Below are 18,723 nucleotides of genomic sequence, written 5' to 3'. Positions count from 1 at the left end.
AGGGAACATTGTATACTTTGTATTCTGTGTTATAATTGAAATCAATATATTTAAAGAGGTGGAAAACATCCAAAAATATTTAAATAAATGGTATTCTATTATTGTTTAACAGTGCGATGAATCACAATGAATTTTTTTAATCGCTTGACAGCCCTCCTAGCTACCTGTGGAGAGATGATGCACCCAGGGGCCACAATAGAGGACTAAAGTTCCACATTGTGGTCAGAGTCAAGTTTTAATTTCCTGAGTGATTCTCTGCTCTTTTCTCTACCCAGAAGACTCAGGCTGAATGAGCTCCAAGAGGGTGGTTCAGCCAAAGGCACAGCTGTTCTCCTCAGTTCCTTCAACATGAACTGGAAAGCAAGTGGAAGTTTACCTGCAGGGAGTTAAAAAGAGGTGGAGCAGCAACAAAAATTCCTTCATCCTGATTAGCATCTCCTGCCTGATGGACAGAAGACAGGAACACATCCATCTCTACCAGTGTTGACATGCCATGTGAAGGGCACAAACAAAAGAGAAAAATAAATATCACCTATAGTATTAGCCAGCAATCTCACTTATGTCTGGGTCAGGGATTCTGACCCGAACATAACTATACCCAGCAAAGACAGAAGTTTAAAGGAATGGTGTCATAGAATCATAGAATATCAGGGTTGGAAGGGACCTCAGGAGGTCATCTTGTCCAACCCCCTGCTCAATGCAGGACCAATCCTCAATTAAATCATGTTTGAATCATGTCTGAAACTTATTGAAGACATATGCAGATAGAATACAAGTAGCCATATGAATGCTTCCCTCCCAGAAACACTCTGGAATTTAAGCAGCGAAAAAGTTTACTTCCAGATTCATATAACTCCACCCCCAGCTAAGGTTAACTCCACCTTAATACTTTTAAAATAAAGCAATAAATTATAGAATTACCTGGGATAGAGGTCTAAGTAGAACTGACCTAAAACTTCTCTTGTTGAATCGTCTTTTACTGTATAAAGAGTAACACTCTCATGCCAAACATGAGCATTTTCTTCCTGCTCAAATACAAGTCCCAGCAGCTCCCGGTAAATGTTCAATAAGCCTTGTGTAACAGCCTCAACTGGAAAGTATTCCTTCAGCTTCTCTTGATCTATGGAATATTTAAGCTCTTCTGTCTTGTTCATATAATAATGTAAATCCCATGCATTGATTCTTCCATCATAGTCAAAGCCTCTTTCTTCACACTCCTTTTTCTTCAAGTCCAGAATAAACTCTCTCTCCTCGTCACCCAGTGGTTTTAGCTTCTTACTTAAATCATCTGAAAATGCAACCAGAGATTTACCTTTGTGTCAACTTGTCTGTTCCAAATTGTACTATGTGACTACTAGTACTACTGGAGAACTAATATATTTATTTAGATTTATACAAACAGTAAAAAAAGGTATTTATCTAATACCAGCCACCACAATTTTCCCTTTCTCAATTAATGATGACTTCATTGCTTGCCTTTCTGTTTTGGTTACAGGGATGTCTGAGATATGAGCATGTGCACTCTTGCACCATCATCAATGGCAAGGGTTAAATGTCATAGCATCTTTCATTCTTTTCTAAGGACATCCAAAAAAGAAACAGACTCATAGACTTTAAGGGATCATCATAATAATCTCTAGTCTGACCCCCTGCACACTGCAGGCCACAGAACCTCACCCATCCACTCCTGTAACAGATCCCTAACCTTTTGCTGAGTTACTGAAGTCCTCAAATCATGATAAGTTACAGAGAATCCACTATTTACACTAGTTTAAACCTGTAAGTGGCCTGTGCCCCATGCTGCAGAGGAAAGCGAAAAACCCTCAGGGTCTCTGCCGATCTGACCCACGGGAAAATTCCTTCCCGACCCCAAATAGTTATACTATGAGCATGTGGGCAAGACCCACCAGCCAGACACCTGGAAAATAATTCCCTGTAGTAACTAGTTAATACTGTACTCATCTACCTTAAATCTCCGATCCCACCCCATGTAATTCTGATTTCTCTTCATTATAGTTTAGTAGTAGCTACAATTACAGCACCTATCCTTCAACTGTTTTTTTTATCAGCCATAGAAGGTGTGATATGATGATTCATATTGTAGCTTTCCCCCAGATCCTTACAGGGCAACCTCTGTCCTATTCCCAGCTCAAGCCAATTAGCTGAAGGTAGAAGAGTGTCACGTTTTTTGCCTACACTGGATCATCTCAATAGCAGCCCATATTTGCTAGGCCATTGGACATTATGCCCTATAATTCCACTTATTTTTACATTATTTTACACTATTACATTGGAGATAAAGGATCAAAAAGAGTAAAACATTTTATCTCAGTGAAACTCCCAGAAAACACAATCTAGATTTATTCTGACATTTATATTAGAGTCTTAGAATGTCAAAGTTCTGAAATCAGATTATTTTTAAAATTCTAATATTTCAATACAATGGTGAATACAAATTTAAATTGTGAGCTTTGGGGGCAACGACCTCTGTTTCTAATTGTACTTTGAAGTACTGTGTACATTTCTATTGCTAATAAATAGTAACAACATACTACTCACAACGAAGTAGATTAAAAGCATGTCAAAAGACTGCACACTTTTTCAGCAAACTGTAGGATTTATTGATGATCAATTTCAAATATGAACATTGTTAAAAAAACACAGCAGATCAGCTCCATATACTTATGTCTAATAATATCAAAAGAAACAGAGCAAATATGATTATTAACTGATGAAATTCTTCTCTCCACAATAAATAATTTAAAAACTTTATATTTAAAGGACACAATCTTACAATAGGTTTCAGAGTAGCAGACGTGTTAGTCTGTATTTGTAAAAAGAAAAGGAGTACTAGTGGCATCTTAGAGACTAACAAATTTATTTGAGCATAAGCTTTCGTGAGCTACAGCGTGCTGTAGCTCATATAAATTTGTTAGTCTCTAAGGTGCCACTAGTACTCCTTTTCTTTTTGCGAATCTTACAATACAAGCCCATATATTAATTTTCTAAGTCCCAATGACATACAAGGACTAATTTTCAAGAGTCTCATGCAATCTCAAAACAAATAATACAAAAGCAAAAACAACCAAGTAAACAGAAACCAAACAGCATTCAAGGTAACTCAGTCTCTGGACAAATGGAGTTCAGCACTTTGTATTACTACAATGTTAATGCTGAGCTCCTGCTCTATATTAACTTCCCATGTAGCCCAGGGTTTCAGTTGGCAGACTTCAAGTTGCTCAGTGAAATCAGTTCAGCGATTACTATCACATCCATTTGCCCACGTGGAAAAATCTCAAAATGGCTAAAAGTTATGAATATTTTTGAATTATAATGAAATCCATGATTACTGTAACAGCCATGACGAGCCTTGCTTGTATGAATAAACACACCACTGTCAGTTATCTTAGCCAAGATAAATATTACAAGGGCCATGTCAAGTGCTAAATAATGGAAGCAAGTACAGTATCAGAGCTTTTTTCCCTTTCTCTAAAGCACCGATTAGAAGCAATTGCTGTGGACAGGATAGTCAGCTAGATGGATCAGTTGCTTGTTTCAGGACAGCAATTCCTACATAGCTATTTAAGAGAAATTTTTTGATGCAGTTATTGACGCAAGAACACACTGACATGAGAAGGGAGATCACAAAACAGATTACTAGAAAGGACAACCCCTTGATGCATTAAGTAGTTTTAAATTGTTCCTCTGGAAACTCTTACAACCTACGAACTCTCTTATCCTCTCTATTCATACCAGAACTCCCATTACATTTAACACAGTCATGCCTGTGCTTGGAGAACAGACTCTTAAAAATATTAAAAGGGATGGGGCAGAGAGCTCCTGTTCCAAATGAACTGTCTGTGTGCTCTGTACTCCAGTTTCATATTTAAGCTTCCCTCGGGTACCGAGTCACGTTGCAGATCTAAATATAAAGTATAACACATAAATAAAAACAAACCTAAAAAGGTTGTTACATTATCCGTGCTCTTTGCAGTGTTCACCTCCAGTATAAAGTTGGCATGAGTATTGTACCCAAGAAGCTCTGCTACTTTTGCCCTTAAGGGAAGCAACTGCTGAAGAATTTTAGTATTTTCCTATGAAAAAGAAGGCAAGGTTATGATGAATTAAAGACAACTAAATTCATATGATCAAAATAATAATTTGAATAAAATTTGAACTAAAATCATAAGGAATAGCAGATATTTTAAATGAAACATATTGAGATTATTACTCAAAAATGTTATAAGTAAAAATGTATTTTTGGTAGGATTCCTGAAATTTTTTATGGCACAGGATCTACAATTTGATGGACAGTGGTCAGAGTCCTGATTTTTCTAAGCAGTCAGGATAATTATCATTTCACTGAAACCAACAGTTTCTTTTTAAGGTTACAAATCTGAGCACTAGGAAGAGCATTATTGGGGTTTTTTGGTCAATTAGAAGTTGAATAAAATTGATCAAAATACAGTTGTGATGTGCATTCCAAATGCAAACAAAGCCATGCCCACCTTTTGTTAAAAGTGGTGAAATCGAGAATGTATCTACAGTGTAGCTCCCAATTTGGATAAGTGAGATTTCTCAGGGTCAGAATGAAATACTTTTAAAAAGTTATTTTTAGGGTAAGTTCAACTATGGGCCCATCAGCCTTGAATGTGTATCCCTTTAAATATGCTAGATATGTAGGGTTCAATTCTTAGTGCTGTTTTATCTTATCTTGTACTTTTCACATTTGCCAGTGTACCAAGTACAAAAGCTCAGTTACGCAATTGTTCTCTAATTAAATGCCTGAATGACAATTAAGGACATATGGGCAAACCCCTACTTCTATTAATATCATCATCAGGACTTTAAAAACCGATGTTCTGTCTGTGAGGACATTGAAGTCCCATCTGAAAGAATCAAAAGAATAAACTATGTGGAACCTGGAAGTATGAAAGGCAAAATCAATGCTGACATTGAACCTGTGGTACCAGGGTATCTAGACCGTACAAATCTAATGTTTTGACCACTAAGCTATCCCCTGCAGCTCAGTCAACAGGAGAATCCCCGTTTTTTTTTATTTTTTTGCCCCACACCACCTATTCACATTGCCCATGCTACGCCCATCTTATCAGCCATAGTGTATTTAGCTGGACTCACTCTGGAGCTCACTACTTCTGTCCTTTAATTGGCAGTATAAAGTGCCTCCGAGCATTCCCACTCACTGCTTGTCTGTGGAAGGAGAAACTGAGGTCTAGATCCAGGTTCAATGCCAAGTTTTAGAGCCTGATTCCTATTTACACAAAGGGCTTTTTTCACTGTTCTACTAGGGCAAAGGGACCATAAAGTGAGCATAAATTCATTGCCCAATTTACTGGCCATTTACACTGCCAGAGCAATATAAAGAGTCTTAATGAGAGACTTGGCATTGAACCAGGATCTTTAGGGCCCCCTCAGCAGGAACCCACTTAAGAATCCTCATCCACAGACCAGTAGTGAGTGAGTGCTAGCGTCTAGCCTCTATCTCCAGGAGCACAGTGCCTAATACTAAAATTATGTTGATGGGCGGGATCTCAACTGCAAATATAGGAGAATTTGTTCTAGAAAATAAGATCTTCTCTATCACAATTTTTTCCTGCAAATATAATGTTGTGTAAAGGTTTGAGTATTGATGAATATTGGCAGCAACAAAGTCTTATTCTTTCCTTGAAACATATCTACAATAGCTCACATTTGTGTTAATAAAAGATATATTCAAGTACAGAGAGTAGACACACTATGCTACTATACTACGTACTGCCACATAACACTCCTTTTTCAAGTGTGGTTCCTTTTATAAGATCAGGAATACTGAAAAGACTGAAGCACAATCTTCTATGGTTTCATGTTTATCGTGAGAGCAAAGTGGAAAACAATTACAAGCCTGCAGGCTTCAAAAAGGAGAGATTAGCATGAAAGCAAACTAAGATATTTTAATCAAATTTGAATCATAGGAGAGAGAAAAAAATCTTAGTCAGGGACTAAATCGTGACTGTATGGAAAAGATGAACTAGCTTACTGGAACAGAGAAAGAAAAAGCAGTTTACTTGTAAGGTGGTTTATTAATGTTGCATGTTATGCAAATATTTCTACCTACCAAACAGCACTTTAAAGAAGTAATTTGATCCTATTGGTAAATAAATCTCCAAACCATGTTTTCCAGGACACGAGGTAAGAATTTATTATGAAAGTATAAAACAAAAATGTGATGAGTTGCCATATATTTTCTGCACTTTTACCTCAAGAATTTATTAACCTGATTAAATTAACATTTAGAAAGATTAGTTACAGAAGTATCTTTTTGTTGGAGATGCTGGCATATTTATAAAAAACTAAAATCTCTATGGATCACTAAGATTAGCATGACTGTATTAGAGTATATTTCGTGGGCTTGGATAAACTAAGTACTACTTGGATAAACTAAGTAGCTGGGAGATCAATTCATTTAGATATGGGCACTATTTATTTTAAAACCTTGTGACAGGTTTTACAGACTTTTCAATGTGCACAGTAATTATGCGTTTACTTAAACATACAGTTGTTTGGAAAGGGGAAAAGGTAGTAAAACCTAACTGGGTAGAATTTACTGCTTAAAATAAATTCTTAACAGTGCTGTCCAAGAAGATTCTTCAGACAGTGAGTGAATGGAAGCAGCAGACAGACCCGGACTGATTTTTGTGTAAAAATGATCTACACTCAAATAGCCAGTTATGGCCTTCTTTTATTAATTGTATTGAATTTCATCATTAGAAATTCTAAAGTACCTGTTGAATAATACATTTTTTATCTACTACCATTACTAGCCACACTTAGAAATTCATAAATTAAATATCTGATGTACCTCCTTGCATCTTGTGTTAAAGGCAGTTTCCATTTTTCGTCTTGTTTCTGGAATGCAGCACTTTTTCATGACAGAAAAATAGTGGGGATACTTTAAGGTAACTTTATACTTGTTCTTTTCAGTCTTCTCTAAACTATTAATAAAGTCATCAGGAAGGGCTTCTGTGGAATATAAACAACAACATTCAAAAAAACGATTTTTCAAATATAAATTCTTTTTAAAAATTAACAATGAACAATGTTTAGTGCATAAAACAGTAATTCATTTGTTTTACTACAGACCAGTTTAATATAAGAAACATATTAACTGTTCATATAGCGCAGAACCCTGTCTTCTGAAAATGGCCAGTGCCATATGCTTAGAGGGACTGAACAGAACAGGGCAATTCATCAAGTGATTCATTCCATGTCAGCCAGTCCCAACTTCTGGAAGTCTGACGTTTACAGACACCCTGAGCATCCGGTTACATCCCTGACCATCTTGGCTATTAGCCATTGATGGACTTATCCTCCATTAACTTATATAATTTTTTTTGGCCTTCACAACATCCCCAGGCAACAAGTTCCACAGGTTGACTGTGCACTGTGTGAAGAAGTACTTCCTTACGTTTGTTTTAAACTTACTGTCTATTAATTTCATTGAGTGACCCCTTGCTCTTGTCTTATCAGAAGAGGAAAATAGGACTTCCTTATTCACTTTCTCAACACCATTCATGATTTTTATAGACTATCACATCCCCCCGCTTAGTTGTCTCTTTAATACATTCAACAGTCCCAGTCTTTTTAATCTCTACTCATCTGGAAGCTGTTCCAGACCCCTAATAATTTTTGTTGTGGTTCTCTGTACCTTTTCCAAATTTTAATACATCTTTTTTGAGATGGGGTGGCCAGAACTGCATACAGTAATCAAGGTGTGGGCACACCGTGGATTTATTTAGTGACACTGTGGTATTTCTGTTTTATCATCTATCCTTTTCCTACTGGTTCCTCACATGGTTAGCTTTTTGGACTGCTGCTGCACATTGAGCAGATGAACTATCTACAATGACTCCAAGATCTTTCTTGAGTGGTAACAGCTAATTTAGATCCCATCATTTTGAATAAATAGTTGGGATTATGTTTTCCAATGTGCATTACTTTGCACTTAACAGTGAATTTCATCTGCCATTTTGTCGCCAGTTTTGTGAGAGCCTTTTGTAATTCTTCACAGTCAGCTTTGGACTATCTTGAATAATTTTGTGTTGTCTGCAAACTCTGCCACCTTACTGTTCACCTCTTTTTGCAGATCATTTATGAATATGTTGAACAGCACTGGAGCCAATATATATCCTTGGGGGACCCCACTGTTTACCACTTTCCATTGTGAAAACTGACCATTAATTCCTACCCTTTGTTTCTTATCTTTTAACCAGTTACCAATCCATGAGAGGACCCTCCTTAACCTATGGCTTCTTACTTTGTTTAAGAGCCTTCGGTGTGGGACCTTGTCAAAGGCTTTCTGAAAGTCTAAGCGCACTATAACAACTGGACTACCCTTGTCATCATGCTGGTTGACACTCTCAGAAAATTTTGAGAGATTAGTGAGGCATGATTTCCCTTTACAAAAACCATGCTGACTCTTCTCCAACATAACTTTTGTCTGTGTGTCTGATAATTCTGTTCATTACTATGGTTTCAATCAGTTTGCTTGGTATTGAAGTTAGGTTTACCAGCCTGTAATAGCCAGGATTGCCTCTGGAGCCTTCTTAAAAAGAAAAAAAATTGATGTTACATTAATTATCCTCCAGTCATCTGGTACAGAGACTGATTTAAGTGATAGGTTACATGCCATAATTAGTAGAACTGCAATTTCATATTTAAGTTCCTTCAGAACTCTTAGGTGAATACCATCTGGTCCTAGTGACTTATTACTGTTTATATTATCAGTTTATTCCAAAACCTCCTCCGCTGACACCTAAATCTGAAATAGGTCCTCAGATTTGTCACCTAAAAAGAATGGCTCATGTGTGGGAATCTCCCTCACATTCTCTGCAGTGAAGACAAATAAAAAGAATTCATTTAGCTTCTCTGAAATGGCCCTGTCTTCTTGGGTGCCCTGTTAGCACCTTGATCATTCAGTGGCCACAGTCACTGTCAGGCTTCTTGTTTCTGATGTACTTAAAAAAAGTTTTGCTGTTAGTTTTTGTGTCTTTTGCTAGTTATTCTTCAAATTCTTTTTTGGCATGTGTCATAAAAATAAAGGGACGGGTAACCACCTGCCTGTATACAGTGCTATAAAATCCCTCCTGGCCAGAGGCAAAACCTTTTCACCTGTAAATGGTTAAGAAGCTAAAATAACCTCGCTGGCACCTGACCAAAATGACCAATGAGGAGACAAGATACTTTCAAATCTGGAGGGGGGGGGGCGGAAGACAAAGGATCTGTCTGTCTGCGTAATGCTTTTGCCGGGGACAGATCAGAAATGCAGGCTCAGAACTTCTGTTAGTTAGTAAGTAGTCTAGCTAGAAATGCGTTAGATTTCCTTTTGTTTAATGGCTGGTAAAATAAGCTGCGCTGGGTGGAATGTATATTCCTGTTTTTGTGTCTTTTTGTAATTTAAGGTTTTGCCTAGAGCGATTCTGTATGTTTTGAATCTGATTACCCTGTAAGGTATTTACCATCCTGATTTTACAGAGGTGATTCTTTTACCTTTTCTTTCATTAAAATTCTTCTTTTAAGAACCTGATTGATTTTTCATTGTTCTTAAGATCCAAGGGTTTGCATCTGTGTTCACCTGTACAAATTGGTGAGGATTTTTAATCAAGCCTTCCCCAGGAAAGGGGGTGTACGGCTTGGGGGGATATTTTGGGGGAAGAGGTCTCCAAGTGAGCTCTTTCCCTGTTCTTTATTTAACAAGCTTGGTGGTGGCAACATAGCGTTCAAGGACAAGGCAAAGTTTGTACCTTGGGGAAGTTTTTAACCTAAGCTGTTAAGAATAAGCTTAGGGGGTCTTTCATGCAGGTCCCCACATCTGTACCCTAGAGTTCAGAGTGGGGAAGGAACCTTGACAGCCTGCCTAATTATACTTTTACACTTCACTTGCAAGAGTTTATGCTCCTTTCTATTTTCCTTAGTACAGTTTGACTTTCAATTTTTAAAGGATGCCTTTAACATACACTTACATTGTGCTGTTTAGAAACACTGGCATTTTTCTGCTCCTCTTACTGTTTTGTTTTGTTTTTATTTGGGATATACCTTTCGTTTGACCCCCATTATGCTGGTTTTAACTAGTTTCCATGCAGCTTGTCAGTATTCCACTCTTATTTGTGTTCCTTTCAATTTCCATGTAAGTAGCTTCCTCATTTTTGTGAAGTTCACCTTTTTGAAGGGAAATGCTACTGTGGGGGGCTTCTTTGGTATTTTTTCCCCCACATAAATTTAATTATAGTTGGGTCGCTATTATTGAGTAGTTCAGCAGCATCCACATCTTGGACCAGATTCTGTGCCCCACTTTGGACTATATCAAAAATTGCCTCTCCCCTTACGGGTTCCAGGACTTTATGGGTTCCAGGTCATTAATGGTGCCTAGAAATTTTATCTCTGCATCCCATCCTGAGGTAACATGTATTCAATCAATATGGTGATGCTTGAAATCCCCCTTCATTATTCATTTTTGTAGCCCCTCTAATCTCCTAGACCATTTCACAATCACCTTCACCATCCTGGTCAGGTGGTTGGTAGTATGTTCCTACTGCTATCCTCTTGTTATTCAAGCATGGAATTTGATCATAGAGATTTTATGGTATTTGATTCATTTATGATTTTTACTTTATGTACCTCTCGGCTTTCCTCCAGATCTTAATTTAAAAACTCCTCTACGAAATAAAGCCCTAAATGTTACGGTTAATTGTTAATTTACTTTTTTTAATCAAATCAAATAATATTAAAATTATGAACACCTCACTTATGAGAAGCAGAAATATGTTTAACAAGATAATCCCATTTAAAAACAGATGATAGTTTTAAAAATCTCTAATTTTATTAAACTCATAAAATACATTTGACAGAGTGATCACCAAATCCTTTACAGAGAATCATATGGTAAACTGAAAATGAAGGCTTTAAAGGAATATTTAAATCAGGGAAGTAGCTTAACTTCCTGAACAGCAGAAAAGTGTTTTAGATAGATGGAACACTACAAATGGAGTGTGATGCCCAATGGTGGAGATGTGAGGGGAAAGGCAAAGATGGGAAGAGTCCTGAGAGATTAGGTGGCACAAGTCCATGAAGAATTTTTAATTACACAAAGGCAATCCTGAGTTGGATTTGGAGAAGGATAGGAAACCAGTACAAGCTGTAACAGTGTTACAATTTCATTTCCTAGATACTGTATGACAATTGAACCCTATCTAAGAGCTGCACAAAAAAGATTCCTGAAATTTAACTGCAGTTCTAAAGAAAGAGAAATACAGTACTCACGAAGTTCATCCTTAGAAAACATGAGAAATGTGTTTTCCTCATTGAGGTTTTTGTTGAAGTCTATACACAGCTCACTCGATTTTTTCTTCATGGTCTTTATTTCCTAATTGAATATAAATTAAACTGACCATCAAAAACCAAAATTGTAACTACCCATTGCTGCCCTACATGTAAAAATAATTTAACTTTCTCTAAGATTTTCTTTTACCCCAAACATGTTAGAAGTATATTTTCTTAACTCACAAGGGATTTATCATAGAAATCAGTGGTTCTCAATCTTTTTTCATTTGCAGACCCCTAAAAAGTTTTGAATGGAGGTGTGACCCCCTTTGGAAATTTCTAATGGAGGTGTGGACCCTTTGGAAATATATTGTCTGTATATATAGCTGAATTCTGTTCAGTCAGTTTTCAGTCTACGTCTTTTGTGGATCCCTTAGACATAGTCCACGGGACCCCCAGGGATTCAAGGATCATAGATTGAGAACCATTGATGTCAATAATGCGCTAAAGTAGTTTTATGTATTAACACTTAGTTCCTCTCTCTCCCTCTCTCTCAAAATAAAAGTCTAAATTTAATTTTAAATAAAATTTTCTGTTGTATTTCAGTGGGAATTGCTGTCCTAAAGATAACTGGTAGATGGCTCTAAAAGGAGCAGACACAACAAAGGTGTGTCAACAAGCTGCTGAAAAGTTAAAGAGCTCCTAGATTAGTTTGGGACCTTTAAATATATGGCAGAAAGAAAAGAACATCTATGAAAGATAACAGCATTCCAAAATCTTTTCTTAAACACAAGAAATTGGATGAGCAAAATATTTTTGACATATCAGGCTGACTTCTGGGGTGTTCTGGCTCCTTACTGCCAAATTTACATACATAAAGTTTGTATACATTGTGATTCATTTGTTTCTGCTGCTGGTTAGATTTTAACAATAGTCAAGATTTTACTTCACTCTGAGCCACCAACAGTCTCCTTACATATAGTTTCTAATGATCTTCTAGAGGCATCAGGAACCTTAACATAATATAAATATGCATAACCAAGATTTAAGCTCCTGTCGATTGAAGGATTTGCATTGGGAGCAATTATCGGGGAAAGGCAGAGGGCCACTTCAGGTTCACAAGCCTGTGCTGTTAAATAGTGAGACAAGGTGGGTGAAGTAATATCTTTTATTGGACTACTTCTGTTGGTGAAAGAGACAAGCTTTCAAGCTTCCAGAGAGCTCTTCAATTTTTGGGTGCTCAATTTTGGATGTCCTACAGATGCCGCATTTTTAGGGAGTGCTGCCTTCCACTTTCTGATAATCAGGCTCCTTTTAAGTTGTCTCAAGTTAGTTACTCAAAAATTCAGGAATTCAAAATCATTACCCACTTTCAAAAATCTTGGGCTTATTTTAAAATCTTTTATTTTGTATTTCTTTGTCTTGTACAAATTACCATCATTACCTTAGTCTGTAAGAGTAAGGATGGCCTCAAAGCAGCACTTAACTGAGACCTGAGTATATAAGCAAAAATATACACTTAAGAAATTCTTCATAGCAGTGAAACCATACTTTCTTCATATTATAAATATAGGAAATCCATACTCACATTCTGTACTTCTTTGGGAAGATGGAGTCCATTCCTTTTCCCCATTTTAACTGTCTTCTCTAAGTATCGCTTAGCTTCAGGCTTCAGATGTCCAAGATCACATGTTTGCTGAAATTATATTAAATGGAAGATGATGAGAAGAAAAAACAGGAGTATTCCAATGTGTAAAGGGATACAGTTCTCTTACTACAATTAAAATGAATGACAAAAGTTACAGAATTCCATATTGAATTTGTTAGGCCCCATGTGGGATTTTTTTCTTAACTCACTTTCACTCTATCAACCACCTCTTAAAACACACTTTTAAACTGAAATATCACTATGGCTGCCTTGAAGATGTCTAATGCCCCATCCTGCAAACACTTGTGCACATGCCTAATTTCATGGACATGAATAATCCCTTTCACTTTAAGTAGTCTAGTCATGTGTTTAAAAATAAGCAATGGTGTAAGACTTTACAGCAATCATGGACTTAATGTGTTATGGTGTGAATTTTAAACTTCTCATTATTAATGATACTTCACCTCACCCAATGTTTCTCTGATGTACAAGTTTTGTGACAGAGGTTCTAAGTTTGAGTACTTTACCGTACATGATTATTCTGAGTTTTTCAGAATTAAGGATAATTGCTTTTTAAATGTCCCTTTGCTGATATTTACATAATATAATTTTTAATTTCATTTTTGAACCACCATAATAGTCCACGCATTATGTGAACAAGTCTTTAAGGAGAACTAAAAAAAGGAGACTATGTGGAATATTGGAAACGAGGGTAGTAGCAACTGTTTAAACCATGCTGAGTTTTCTAAGGATGTGTGGGTGGGGAAGTTTGATAACATTCTTCAGCATGCCCGTGTGCAGTTGTTAGGAATGACTAGGCTTAATGTTATCGCTTCATCAGACACATTAATATTAAAAATCTATTATAAACACCTATATTCAAGGGTTTAAATCACTGGAGTAAAAATTTCCTGTAGAAGGAGAGCTGCAGTATACATCTACCACATAAGCCTAGGATGGAATTTTTCCTTAATATTTGGAAAAAGCTTTTTTATTTGATTAGACATAAAAAAACCCCCTCATTTTCAAAAACCATTGGTGGAGGAGGATGTATAAGAATGATTTAGGAAGTAACATAAGCATGGTAAATAACTTTAGCAGACTCAGGCCTGCATTTTAAGGGGTAAAAATGGGCCTGGGGTCAGAGAGATCTAGGAGATCCTAGATGTTATGTTTGAACATCCAACTTTTCATGGGATACTACCATAATAAATAATGTACGAGTCTGAGGGGCCCTGTTTCCACTGTATTGTTAACCTGGCCCTAAACAGGCTCATGATGTTTAAATTAAGAATCCATGCTTTAGCCCTGAAAATTCCATGGAAACCCTAACTTGACAGAAATACTACATTGAAATAAACGAGGCTGGCTTATTAAAATGGCTACTATGTTTTCTGTTAGAAACTCTCCTTGGAAAAGTCATTCTCCAGGTGCAGCTGAGGCAACAACTTACAAGAGCAGAGAAGTCATGCATCATAATCTAGAAGTGGCAAGATTCAGCCTGGCCTTGGTGGAAGCAAATTACACAGCCTAATGTCCTCCACCAAAAATGATCTTCTCCCAGACACTGTGAATTTTAGGAGTATTCAGATCTGAGATCTTAGCCCAGGTCACATATCAGTGTTAAATAGATGATTAAGAAATATCTGCATATTGTTGTACTGTTTAAATGAAGGGGGGAAACCCTCAAACTAATTTAAAGGATTAACAAAAAGAAATTAGAAACACTATAGTATTCTGAAATAGATGTAAATGCCGAATATCGTCACAAGGGGAAATTAAATAGAAAGAATACCAAGGTGAATATGAAAGAATTCTGTTGACCAACAGTAATTATTGTAGATATTTATATTTGGTTTTCACAAGTGACTGCTAGAAATGCCTATAAATATGAAAAAATATTATTTGTATTACAGCAGAGCCCACAAGGTGCACATACACATAACGTACATAACATAAAATCACATAAAACAGTAAACACATATCAAACTTCTTTAATTCAGCATATGAGATATGTAAAAAAGTGAAAGATAATAAGAAACACTAGCTGCCAATACACACAAAAATGAACAAAATAGTCTATAGTGGGGCTGTAAAATATCAGGAGCTTCTCACATAAACAATGTGGAAATAGCCAAATAAGGGAAAGCAAATGGTGGAAAACATTCTTGGAAAGCATGGCAATAAAAGATAATGGGGGAAATTATAAAATGCTCTTTTCAGATCTCACTGCAAATATCAAGATTTCCAGTTCGTATTACAAAAAGCAAGGTTTTTACAATACAGCACAGAAACGACTCCAGCAGCCAGTGGTTCCAGTGTTTTATCAGCTATGTGGAACAACAGACACATTAATCACAATTAATTAATCACAAGTAAGCACAATTGTTTAATAGACACAAATTTCACATTTGGAGGAGGGACAGATGAAAATGTTACAATTATTCATACTAAATTATTTGCTTAAATATTTTAAAATTACCCATCTGAAGAATGATAAACAAATACTACTTCATACATTTGGGGGAGTAAGAAAAGTGAGGCCATCACAGTAAATTTTAATTATTCTTGGTTTAGTTTGAATTACACAATTAATAATATATACTTAATTAAAGTGTAACACTTATGATGGTGCTTACTTGGAGGATGAGGCAGTCTATGAAAACACTTTAAAAGGGGCTAGTAGACAGTAGTAAACCAAGTATTTTGTTTGCATCAGCATTATTGACTTCTAGAATAATTTAAACAACAAAAAAATGTAGTCATTCCTAATTCCAATGAAGTAAGAAACAGTGAACGAGTGTGTGCACAAGCTTATCTGGCAGCCAAATATGGACGTGAGAGAGTGCACCTTTTTCCCAAGGTTTCTACCTGGTAAAGGTTTTCTTTAAGTAAAATCCTTAGGTTTTTGAAGCAAGAGAATTTAAATGAGGCCCTCATGTAACACATACACTACAGGTCTATTCAGTGGATAGTGGATTTAACAGTGATTGAGATTAATGAAGTGATAGGGATACTGAAAAACACAGCATGTACTATTTATTGGGAAAAAAATTTCACTGGTGGCACCTTACATATTCCTCTACCAGTTATTTTTATTTTTATTTAGTTATCTTCATTGTCATTTACCTGCAAATAAACAATCCTCTGAAACACATCTTCTCTCATGCTCATCTCCACATCAAAATAAGAAAGTCTTTTGTCAGCTTCTGTGCTTGCTGAGCGTACATCTTTGTTGGATGAGACATGCTGCGGGAAATCCAGCATGCTTCTTTCCACTGTTAAAATAAAAATACATTTTAAAACACTTACAATGCAGTCAGTCCATGTTAATTTTTTTCAAGATGAGGAACTTCCTAGGAATAGACAAGTTATTTAATAAATCGTTGTTTTTAGTTTTTACACAAGCTTTCAGAAATAAACTTATATAAACAGATACCTGAAGCAACCACTGATTAGGATTTACAGATAATGAATGGATCACGGATTATGTAAAAAATGAACCAATACAATTATATACACAGCAGCAACAGATGCATTAGAACAAATGCATATTTCACTGATGGTGTATATTATAAAAGCCCAACTGCCCTTGCAAATGTCCCCACTTTAATCGTTCCACAAGGTCAATTTTGAGTTAGTAAAAGTTTAATACAGATATATTTAAAGCACTGGAGTAATTGTATGCTTTGAAATGAGATGAATCTTTTAAAAGTACAGAAAGTAGGTATTTTTAAATAAATTATTTTTAATGGTTGTCACAGATTCTCTCTCTAGAATCTTGGAAATAGCAAGTTTTGAATCTTTACAATTCTCCCTCAAATTATTCAAAAATTGGCAGGAGAAAATACAGATATGACCAAGTCTGTTTATTACTAATAAAAGCAAGCAATAAGAAAACTGAGGGAGATGATGTGTGATTATTTTGGACTATCAGAGATCACAGGCTGAGTAACAATTTTGAATGGAAATGAAAATAAACTAAATTCTCAGCAATGCTGTCGTGCCCCTGTATTAATAACAAACATGAACATAGGTCCTATAATTAAAAAAGTAGTTGAAATGACTAGCTGGATTAATTAACTTGGACTTGATTAAATCTAGTTATAGTTTTCCCTTTTAAAAAAGTGCTAATGTCCTGCATGTTACGCTTTGTTCAAACATTTTACACAAAAGTGTAACAAATACTTTTTGTCCTGAGAGACCGTTCATATTACTAGCAGATGAAGGTTCTAAAGATTAGTTGGTTACAGATTTTAAGATGCACCTAAAAAGCTTTGTGAAAAACTAAGACACAATACACAACCAAAGACTGTGGTATCTTGTCTGTCTCTCAAAATTATGGGATGCAGATACACATGTGGTTTGCCCTCTCCTCCAGTCTGTAGGGCCTGAACTTTATTTGTTTTGCTGGTGTTATGGTAAGATGGTTCAAATGAAGTAGTGAGTTTTACATTTTGCTCTGAAGCTCCTGAGGTTTGTGGTCATCTGGGTCTTTTCTGAGAATGAGTTCCAGGTACATGGGCCAGTTACTGGGAAAGCTCTCTCCCCTGCTCATGTGAGTATAATGTTCAAGACTGACGGTTCCAAGGTTAATAGGCAGCAGAATTAAAACAAACAAAAGGAAGTATTTTTTCCACACAATGCACAGTCAACTGCGGAACTCCTTGCCAGAGGATGTTGTGAAGGTCAAGACTATAACAGGGTTCAAAAAAGAACTAAATAAGTTCATGAAGGATAGGTCCACCAATGGCTATTATCCAGTATGGACAGGCATAGTATCCCTAGCCTCTGTTTGCCAGAAGCTGGGAATGGGCGATGGGAGATGGATCACTTGATGATTACCTGTTCTGTTCATTCCCTCTGGGGCACCTGGCATTAGCTACTTTTGGAAGACAGGATACTGAGCTAGACGGACCTTTGGTCTGACCCACTATGGCCGTTCTTATGTTCTTAAGGTTCTAATGGAATGCTGCTGTTGAGAGAGGTCATTATCACATACCATGAGTGATCCCTCAGGAAAGTGAGACTAGTTCCATGTAGAGCTTTGAAGATTGGTAACCAAAGCTTAAATCTGAACTAGTATTCTGATAGGACCCAGGGAAGAGAGAAGAGCACTGGAGTGATATGTACTCTTCACAGCCTCTGCAGCTGGGCAGATTGCTGCTGTGTTCTGAACCAAACAGTAGCTTTTTATTTTATTTATTTATTTACTTTTATTTTTAACTTAAGCCTGGTAGTTTTATTCCTACACACAGAGAGCCACAATAATTCAGGCTGGAGGTCATGAATGCATGGATCACTGATCATCACTGTGGCTAAATCTGAACCTGACAGGAGGCTGTTTGGATTAAGATTGTTCAAGACAGTCTCCTTGCCAGCTATAATAGGAAAAGGATATAATAACCATAGTCATGATTATTTGGTGCACAGAATCTGTGAAGTGTCAAGAGAAGGGTAAGATTGCAGACTTAACACAGAGCAGATGCCCTCACTGGAGGAAGATGTTAGGACATGAGTTCTCTGAAATGCTTCCCTCCCCCGACTAGCATCACATTAGTCACGTGATTTGACTTCAGATACTGGTCTCAAACAGGCCCCCAAATGGCTGAAGGAAAGTGCTTTTTATATAAGATGTGAAAGTAATTGTAAAGCTGGATTTCATATGTATACTGCAGACATTTTAGTCCATGCTGTTGCACAGTGCCACCAAGTGGCTCCATGCAGTCACTGACAAGAATAGGATGGGTCACTCAGAT

At 36.6% G+C, this 18,723-nt stretch overlaps 1 protein-coding gene across 3 annotated transcripts in view; it reads right to left on the bottom strand.

The window, feature by feature from the left end:
- The window catches only part of NLN (neurolysin), a 62,062-nt gene that overhangs the window by 21,623 nt on the left and 21,716 nt on the right, over positions 1 to 18,723 (bottom strand). For all 3 annotated transcript variants that reach the window (XM_084627814.1, XM_084627812.1, XM_084627813.1), the window contains exons 3-8: positions 16,094 to 16,242; positions 12,905 to 13,012; positions 11,317 to 11,419; positions 6,860 to 7,020; positions 3,959 to 4,094; positions 922 to 1,288 (exon numbers count right to left, since the gene is read on the bottom strand). In XM_084627814.1, coding sequence (XP_084483940.1) covers positions 922 to 1,288; positions 3,959 to 4,094; positions 6,860 to 7,020; positions 11,317 to 11,419; positions 12,905 to 13,012; positions 16,094 to 16,242 — 1,024 coding nt within the window. The remainder of the gene's footprint in view (positions 1 to 921; positions 1,289 to 3,958; positions 4,095 to 6,859; positions 7,021 to 11,316; positions 11,420 to 12,904; positions 13,013 to 16,093; positions 16,243 to 18,723) is intronic.

This window comes from Lepidochelys olivacea (genome assembly GCF_965140295.1).
Source record: "Lepidochelys olivacea isolate rLepOli2 genome assembly, chromosome: 5".
Lineage (NCBI taxonomy): Eukaryota > Metazoa > Chordata > Testudines > Cheloniidae > Lepidochelys > Lepidochelys olivacea.
This window is presented reverse-complemented; position numbering and strand designations above follow the sequence as displayed.